Raw genomic sequence first — 10,227 nt, forward strand, 5'->3', positions numbered from 1 at the left:
GTTCCGCCGGTTCCGGTTCCCATTGGAACCGGGAACGCCGGTTCCTAGAAAAATGGAACCGGGAACCGGAACCGGTCTCTTTAGAACCGGGAACCGTGCTCACCCCTACTCAGTAGGATAGCATGGTGTGCCCTTGAAAAAAGTAACATCAGCACTAATATATTAGGTACAAGTTATTGGATCATAACACCGATATCACCTCTGTGTACGTGAATACCCAAGAAAAATACATTTAATGGCACAAGAAGATAGTTTATCAGAACCGAAACATAGGTTATGAACAAAACAAACACCCCTAAAGACGCGCAGGGTAAGAGAGAATAACGGCTTGTCAGAAAATATAACATTGATTGGTGACTGATGATTGAGGACAGTGAAAGGCATATGATTTGTGCGATAACATGTGGCAAGGACAGCATCACTCCGAAATGATTTTGGCACAGGCATATGAAATAAGAGTGAACGAGCAACTTCTAGAAGGTATAAGTACAACTTGTTTGATCTACTTTCTTTCGGCCATACCATTCTGCTGAGAGGTATAAGTACAACTTGTTTAATGTATAATATCAAGATTAAAATAAAACAAAGAACTTGATATCTATGTATATTTTGGAGCATTATCTATTCGCAAAATTTTAAGGGATATATTAAACTGATTAGTAACCTCACGATGAAATAATTGGAATGAATCTTGACTTCTTTATCTATTTTCCTTTCAAGAAAAACGAGGATGTCAATCCCACCAAAGCCAGTCATTCTGGAATGAATCCAGAACACCTGCTTTTAGCACAAAAACAATGCTCAGATTTACTTCATCTAGGATTAATTAAGCCATCAGATTATCAATGGGCTTGTGAAGCATTTTATGTCAACAGATGTGCTGAGCAAAACAAAGGAAAGATGTGATTGTTTATTAATTACTAGCCTCTCAACTAATTTCTGCAAGATGATAAATTTCTTCTGCCACATTGGAACTCTTTATTCTCCAATTTTAGCCAAGTCAAAGTATATTCCAAGTTTGCCCTTAAAGTTAGATTTTGGTAGTTATGAATCCATCCTAAAGACAGGGACAAAACTAGATTTGTATCCCAAATCAACGTGTTCAGTGGACAGTGCTCCCTTTTGGCCTTAAGACAGCTCTTTCAATGTTCTAGAAGACTATGTGTAGAATTTTTCAGCCTATTCTAGCCAATGCCCAAATTTACATTGATGATATCCTCCTTTACAGCCCGAACGAGGTTTTTCATTATAAATTATTAACCCAATTTGCCGAGCTGGTATGAAAGCATGGAATCATGATATCCTAGAAGAAGAATATCATTGCCTAGAAAGAAATTAAATTTCTTGAGATGCATCTCAAAGATGGAATGTATTATCATGGTCCTCATATCGCTGAAGAATTGCAAAGATTTCCTTACGAAAATCTTTCCTTCAAGCAAGTTAAACAATTCCTTGAGATAGTTACTTATCTCAGGGATTTTGTCCCAAAAATCACAGAGTTTGTAAGTCCACCGCCACAAATGCTAAAGAAAGATGCTCCTCCGTGGGAATCACAACAAACTAAGTCTGTACATAAGCTTAAAGAAATTCTACAACATCTTCCTCCAGTGTGAATCCCTTCTACGGGAAAAATGATTTTGCAAACAGATGCCAGTGATAACTACTGGATTACTGTTCTTCTTGAAGGAATTGATGAAAATCAATGAGTTTGTAATCATAAGAGCGGGAGATTCATACAAGCGGAAATGCATTACCACTTTATGTTAAAAGAAATCTTGGCAATAAAATATGGCACCAAAAAGTTTGAATTCCATCTTATAGGCCATTATTTTCTTGTTGAGATGGACATGTCCTCATTTTTTCATATGCTGAAGTTCAAGTAGAAACATATTCTGCATCCTCAACTTCTTATATTAGCGAAATGGTTTTCAAAGTATTCCTTTGAAATCAAACATATTGCGGAAAAAAAAAAAAAGAATATACTCACCAATTTTTTTGTCTCAACCAAAAGAATTTACGGCTACCACATCTATATGTGTGTGTATGTGTGTGGGGGGGGGTAAGGAATCCAAGAGGTGGTTTCAAGGTTCAAGAAATAAAGCCCAAATGGCATTCATATTCATATCCATTAGAAATCCCAAAGCTCATCCAAGACAATGTTCTCTTCGAAAATCTTGGAAGACTTATGTGGCAGTATCATTTCCATATTTTCAACGATTATGGTGGTCTTCTCCTTCGTCCGGATGGATTGCATCCAAAATATCCCTTTATTCATCATCTTACTTTCTTCCAAAAAAAAAAAAAAAAATTCCAAAAAAACTCAAATGATTTTATTGGTATTTGTTTAATTTTTATATCATTTCCATTGACTTTCCAATGGCAAAAAAAAAAAAAAAAAAACACAAATGATTTTATTGGTATTTGTTTAATTTTTATACCATTGACATTGAGTTTCAGATGCCCAAGATGTCTCTTATCATCAGCAAAATCATTCAAGGTGAAGCCAAAAATAAATATTTTGGTCAAATGCTTAGTTGGTTCAAACTATTAGGTGCATGAAAAATATTTTCCAAGCCCAAGTTAGAGCATGCAGGCTCGACCCAGAGCTTTATGCAGTTGTTTTATTTTTCAGGCCATGACTATTTGTTTGACCCAGTGGAGATACGTGTAAATTTTTAGCAAATGTTGAAGTATCCACATATAAACCCCAACATATTCCAAATGAGATTTTTACAACTTTTCCTTGTAGAATCTCAGTTTATCCTTGACAATATCGGGAATTGCAGAGGATATCATGCCGGCACAATCAAGTTATTCCACCCAAAGCATGGTCAACAGAAATTGAGAATGTTTCTTGGGATCATTCCGATGACTATCATGCAACTAGAACAACAATTTATGCTTGCCTAAGAAGACATTACGGAATGGACATGACAAGACACTTTTGGGACACAAACTTATTCATAGGATCCAGCTTCTTCATCATAAGACCCATGGAGAGGACCATCATTACAAGATCCTTTTGATTATAGTGAATTGCCCTTGCACTCCGTCTAGGTCTTGAAAAAAAATATTCCTTTGCTTTAGCTTGGGTATCTATCCCAACCCTGCATTCTAGCAAGTCCACTGATGTTCCGACAAGCTCTCATTGGTCATCCAAAAGACAAAGGCAATTTGAATTAGATACAAAAGGTGCTTCAAATTTGAAGAAGTAAAGAAGCTCCTTGAAGCACTTAGGCAACATTATAAAGATAACATGGGGAAAAGTGTTACTAATACCCCGTTTAGGTCTAATGGAGAGATTGGATAGGGAAAATAAAGAACATCAATTTGTGAAAATTTTGGTAAAACCACTGCCAAATGTCCTAAAAACTTAAGTTATTAGATAAATGTGTAGTTTTTTATTTAAATAATTTAACACTCCCCCTTACGTTTAGTTTTGTCTTTTGCCTAATACTAGACGTGAAAATTTAATTGGAGAGGCACATGGGACCTAATAAAATTTGAATTCAAGACCTCTAACTCTCACACCATGTGAAGTTTTTGGTATAATCACCACCAATTGTTTTAAAAGTTTAAACAATTAAATGAAGGCATGATTTATTATTTAAAAAATAAATATTCTAACACAATTGATAGAATTCAACTACTTTCCATGTCTTGATAATGTCTATTTACAAGAGAATGGAGACAAGTATAACTGTGTACGAAGTGTCAGACAGCACCTATAACGAAGCCACAATGCCTTACTACAATCATGTACTTCATATGAAATAACTATGGCATCCATAAAATCATGTACAGCAATGAAGACACCAATATGGCTGGAACTATACCTCTTCCCCGAGATCCGTCACTCCCAACCAAGCTCATGGACTGCGATTGGATCATGATAATGAATTTACAATCTCCAACAGATGGATCGTTGTCCGTAATCACCGATAGGTTAGGGAATTGACAGGCGGTGTCGAGTTGGTCATGCTGCTGGTAGTAGCTATTGAACGCGTACGAGATGTTCCCTTGAGCAGTCAAGTTGCTACACGAATTCCCGTACCCAAGACTCGTGCAGTCCGCGTTGGCGCAGGCGTAGCTCACGCTAGGCGCCACTTGCGAGTCTTGGAGGCTCGCTGACTGTGACATCACGCACCATTTCTTAGCCAGATATTTGACATCCCTTGCAGCCACCAAGCCATTTGAGCTTGTGGAACCGAGATTGAGCTGGTACTTTGGCTGCCCGTCGAAAGAGAACAAGCCCCAATGGCGCTCGAAGTTGCCTGGTTGAATGCTCTTTGCATCTTCATCGATTAGGCTGAACAAGTAGGCGTCCATTTGGCCAGGCCTCAAGGGGGTCCCCTTTCCAGCCGAATACTGAGTCATAAACCCTTGGTTGAACCGTTGAGCGCTCTTCGCATTTGCATTCTTGTCTCCATCTGTAGGCCAACCGATCTCTCCAACAGTGATGGACATGTTTCCATAACCATTCTTCTGCAGGGCCCACACAAGCATGTCGTGATTTGCATCCAACACATTGGTGTATATAGTACCTTTATCGTTCAGCGGCGATGACGAGCTGTCGAAGAAGGCAAATTCCGCTGGGAAGTTGGGGTCGTTGTAGAGGCTAATGAAAGGGTAGATGTTGATGGTGAAAGGAGCTCCATTGTCGCTGAGGAACTTGACGATCTCCAACATGAGATCACGGATATCTGACCGGAAGTCTCCATCAGAAGGAAGGTTCGTCGAGCTCTCTAACACATCAGCATTGAGAGGGATGGTGACTTTGACCTGTGTGCTCAATCCGGCTTTCACAACAGCTGCCTGGACATTCTGGAGGGCGGGAAGGGTTGTATTAAGGTAGGTTCCGTTGTACGTCGAGAGAAACGGTTCATTCCCTACTGCAATATGCCTAGAAGAAACATCATTCTTCGTCATTACAAGTAATGAAATATCTGAATGCTCGTTTAAAGAAGCTAAGATGAGTTCGGATACTCTGATCAAAATTGAGAGGACTCTAGCTAAAATACCGGGCTGGTGGGGACTAAAACAGAACCCGATTGTTATATCTATTTCAAGCACTACTTAAATGATGGCAGTCCCAGGAAGTTACTTCCATAGCCAGGGAATATGATTTGCATCTCTCTGTAATGCATCCCAGGCCACACCAAGAATAGGTCCAAGACCCTACTCTTCAGACATCGTTTCTAACATATCCTAGTTTGGTGTTCTCCTAGTTTCAACATCGATGCACACGTCTGTCACAGTTATTTGTCCATACACATGGCCTGGATGAGAAGATACGATGAATAGCGGCAAAGGACTGGCTAGATACCTGATGAAGAAAAATATCATACAGATTGACGCCTAAGGCAAAGGAACAAACTCAGAAACAAATAGGAATTTGATGGGTTCCATCTAGCCAAAAAGAGTTCTTTAATAAGCCATATTTCGAATGGAATGTCAAATAAGTTCCTGCTTCAGAAAAAAAAAAAAAAAGTTCTACTTGCAGAGATTCCACATCTATGCAAATCGATTGTTGCAGACCTGGTTCTTTTATCAATCAAATGATTAAACTCTTAATGAAGAACTAGAATATAATCTTGTTGAAGTCAATTATATGTGACAAATATTTGAATCCGTGCAATGAGGAACGCATAAGCTTGGTTGTTAGGTAAGATTCTGCTTTCCACATAAAATAGCAGCTGTTATCATCATTGCACAAACCATCCTCTGTTTTCGAGCAATCAGTTAGCAGGATCTCGTAATTATGATTCTGTCTAAAGCATCAATCATCACCCTATTATTTCTTTGAAAGCTGGAGATTTTGTTGGCCTGGGCTTTACCACCAAAGGTATTTCGATTAAAAAGAAAGAAAGAAAGAAAGAATAAATGGTCTCCCTTGCTGCCTTCATATTACGTAATAACTCTTCGGGGTCTTGTTGAAGGATAGAAAGGAGACGAAGTATAAAGAAGATAAGAATAGGAGCCTCAAAGAACTAGACTCAATAGTCACGTTCTGCGACTCCAACTAGCTAAATAAAATGCAAATGAACTAGGATATAAGATAAGCCGTGTATGATCAAGAAATAGACGCTCCAAACAGTTCAAGGAAGTGGGGAAGTGCCTTTGCAAAGTAGGCCATTTGAAGCTGCACTCACATTTTCGTTTAAAATCACTTCCTAGACAACTAAATTAGCATGTAAAGACCACGCTGCAATCCAAAGCAGCTGAAGACACACAGAAACAAGAAGCCTAAGGAGACTCTGAACCAGATGGTCTCATAATCGTTCTAGGATGTAAATTTTAAAATTCGCAAGCGAATTTTGCAAAAGGCTAATAAACTCAGACCCGCTCGCTTCAAATTTTTGTACTCCCGACGAAATTGAAGTTCTGATTTTCATCAGTACCACATAGGCAGACCCATAAACATTTGAACCAACGTATTGCTAGTGACTTCATATAAGGTAAACAGAACAACAACAAAAAACCGGGCGAAAAAGAATTGCAGAGAGGTTACCGGATGTCCACTCCATTGGAGGAGACATAAGTAGAGAGATTCTGCGCGACCCAATTCTCCGCCGCCTCAACGTTGCTCGCCAGAGAAGAGAGCATGTCATTCGGAATCCCCAACATCACCTGAAGCCCGGACTTACTCAGAGCATTCAAGTAGCTCGAATTGGCATCGAAAAACTTCACCTTCTGAAACCCGTTGTCCTTCAGCATCCTTACCACCGTCGCAGGCGGCAAAGGATGTGTCGTCTGCGTTCCCCAGTTTACTCCGATTCCACCCACCGAGGTCACCAGCTCAGCCAAGAATAACAGGGCAACACACAGCCTACTAAAAGCTATAAATTTAAAGAACCCCATACTCACAAAATTTCAGTTCGATCCACCTAAATAATCAATTTACTTGGGTCCTCCTATAATTTAAACCGAACTTTCCACTGAGTTAGAGATAGAATCCAACTACCAACGACGCAGAAACCTGAGTTGGACTTTTTTTATACAAAGGGAGAGGGGGAGAGAGAGAGAGAGAGGCAATCTCGAGCTTGAGACAGACTGACCACGGATAGTTCCTTACAAATGTTCCTTACAAAGTGCCATAAAGAATCATCAGGGAGGGAGAGACAGAGTTGAGTTGATAACCTCAAATTTAAAGCTGGTGAAAGTGGCAGAGTATGTGTAAAGCATCAACAATAAAGCATATAGCGAACAGGGTAAAAGAGAACTCCCCAAGAAAGCTCAGAGGCAGAAAGATCACCAGGAACAGAGTAAAAGAGAGCGCCCCCAGAAAGCACAGAGACAGAAAGATCACCAGGAACAGGGCATAAAAAAAAAAGAAAGCAAACGGAATACTCGCGAGAACGGAACAGCTCGAAAGTTCGTAGAAAAGACAAGTCGGATAGATGTCCTAGCAATTCAACGGCCCGACCGACAACCAAGAGAAGACACGGAGAGCTTAAAACAGGGGGAGAGCTGCTTTTGGATTGATAGCTCCAGAAGGATATATTAATTTAGGCGTCTCTTTCAACTTGAACCATAAGTTGCCCACCCACTTCAATAATTAAAGAAAGCGAAACTCGTCACCAAATTACTTTCGATCTCTAATTTCAAGCGTTGCAGTCTCAAATTTTTGACTTTGACATGCTTGACTCCTATAATTAACTCTTATGCGACTATATAACAAAAAAATACCACGTACATAACCTATCCATTAAATCCCAACAAAACTAGAAAAGAATTAAAATGGACAACTCTCTCTTGTTGAAAATTTTACAAATCAAATGCATTATTGCAATATGTTTCAAGACTTTTATTGTTAATTGTTCGATAACAGGGAAGATAGAGTTGTGCCCTGCTCAAAGAATTTAAAGTAGTGTTATAGTTAATTTTTTTAGTATAATTTGACCATTCGTTTGGAATTTTTTTTTTTTTTGTGTGAATCGTAATAGATTTAAGTAGTAGTATTATCTTTTGAAATTAGTAACTATAATTGCTTCTGAAGTCCTAAAGATATTTCCCTCACGTGTACTCAATATTTGTTCTGTCCTTTGCTACTCTAGAAATCGAGTAATTAATTTAAGGTGAAAAAGCGGATCTAGTGTGGTCCTACTAGCCTTTTGACTTTTTTAATGGCGCGCAGGATCGTTAAAAGTTAATTCACTCAAAGATTTGATATCATGAAATTTTGAGCCATCACCATCCCTTAATCTAGAAGTTTAGACCATATGGTACTAGTGAATACTAGACACTATCTACTCACAGCTCCATTTATATTCGCAAAAAATAAATATTTTTAAAAATATTTTAAAATAAATGATTATTCATATTACTTAAAAAGAAAAAGAATGAATCACAAATATTTTTATCATTTATAAAAATATTTAGACATATATTGTTGTTGATAATGAAAATATTTTCATTGATTAATTATTTCAAACAATACAAGTAATTATTTTTAGGAAAACATTTCATTAATTATTCATCTTCTTGAAACAAACGAAGCTTACCTTTTGCATTAGATTTCAATTTACATGTAAGTCAAATTTCAAAAATATGCATAGACCTATCAAATGAAAAGGTCGAGTTGGGATCAAGCGGGTGAAAAAATAGGTTTGATCCATGTTGATGTATTTTTATGTAATATAATTTTAGTGAATCGTACTCAAATTGACGAGTACACAACTTAATTTCGGCTCTAATTCTTGGAAATTTTTCCTTTAAATATGAAAAATAGCATATTGAAGAAGACTAATCAACTTAAAAAAATTAAACATGACAAAATATTAGCTAATTGGAAATTACTAAAGAATTTGATGAAACAAGCAAGAACCCTCTCATGGTGCTAGAAATCTGATCTAATTTGAATGGAAAAAACAAATCAAGAAAATGAAATCGTGACTTTAGAAAATGATTATAGTGATGGTTGCGTTTGGGAGACGTTGTTATTAAGTGTGATTATTTAGGAAGATATTAATAGTGTTCAATTTTTTCGACTAATCTAGTGAAGAACCCTCGTTACCAATGAATATTTTGAAGACACTTGTCTGGAAGACTCTTTTAAAAAAATCACAAATTTAGTAATTTTCCCTTTATAAAGATTCAGAAATGTCGCCTGATGAGACGCTACACGTGGAGCATGACAGTGACAGACGCTACAATTGACGAAAACCCAAGCTGATCTCGAAATGATTACTTGAATCCTTGCTCCTGTCTAATCGATGGCTCATGTCCTTGTTTCGACTTCAACTGAACTCACTAGATACACCGAAGACCTTTTATCCAAACCTCGTTCATGATTTTAAATATATTTTAAATTCCTAAATAAAATTAGTTGATATTTGACTTGAGGATGTCCTTAAAAGGCTCATAGAAGAAATGGAAGAATTGTCTTGGGGTGAGAGATCCCGCTCTGTCCTCCTATTTCATTTTTGTTGAGAAGACAAAGATAAATAGGAAATTATGAGACCTTACGATGATGAAGGTAGACATCAAGTTAGGATTTCTATTCTGGCTACTACCGGGTAGGCAAATATAAGCCTCCACGCACCGATACACTTGTAAAAGATTTATCTTAATTTAATTTTTTAACTACCAAAAACCCCAAACTGGTACAATTTTAATAAATTTATCCTAAACTGATATAGCTATAATAAATTTATCATCTGTTAGTTTTCATTAAACTCTACTATCAAATTATTAAGTTGAATGTCGTTACAAAAAAAAAATATTAAGTTGAATATGACAGGTTGATTAATACCAGTTTGGGATTTTATTTTCTATTTGTTAAAATTATATAATTTTTGTAATTTTTTGTGGTATTAATCTAAATGAATGGAGAGTATATTTGTTACAAATGTATCATTTTAGGGTTTTTAGCGATCAAATAAATTAGTTTGTGATAAATTTGTTACAAGTAAATCAGTTTAGGGTTTTTTATAATCAATCGGGATAAATTTATCATAGGTGTATCTTTTGGTTTGAATTTTTTTATTATAAAAAAATTATTTTGGCATTAATTTATCACATGTGTACTGATTTAGGGTATTTCAGCATATTAGCCCTTACAATTTTGGTTATGGAACCTTTTTCAAGTATTGGAAGGTTTTACTAAAAATTGATTGGTGATTACTTCTTCATTTGACATTTATTATAACTAGATTTTTGTTCTGTTAAAATGCTTGTGATCCCCACTTTTGCACCCGTAATCAAGAAATTTCGAACTTCCCAACA

General features: G+C 36.9%; 1 protein-coding gene across 1 annotated transcript; it reads right to left on the reverse strand.

Moving 5' to 3' along the window:
* Window positions 1–2,828: 2,828 nt before the first annotated feature.
* LOC104437279 (glucan endo-1,3-beta-glucosidase 5) lies at window positions 2,829–7,465 on the reverse strand. Its single transcript, XM_010050198.3, has 2 exons — window positions 6,512–7,465; window positions 2,829–4,903 (listed from the first exon to the last, which is right to left on the reverse strand). The coding sequence occupies exons 1-2, from the start codon at window positions 6,859–6,861 to the stop codon at window positions 3,778–3,780; spliced, it is 1,476 nt and encodes a 491-aa protein (XP_010048500.2). The 5' UTR covers window positions 6,862–7,465; the 3' UTR covers window positions 2,829–3,777.
* Between the last annotated feature and the right edge of the window lie 2,762 nt (window positions 7,466–10,227).

This window comes from Eucalyptus grandis, chromosome 3 (assembly GCF_016545825.1).
Source record: "Eucalyptus grandis isolate ANBG69807.140 chromosome 3, ASM1654582v1, whole genome shotgun sequence".
NCBI lineage: Eukaryota > Viridiplantae > Streptophyta > Magnoliopsida > Myrtales > Myrtaceae > Eucalyptus > Eucalyptus grandis.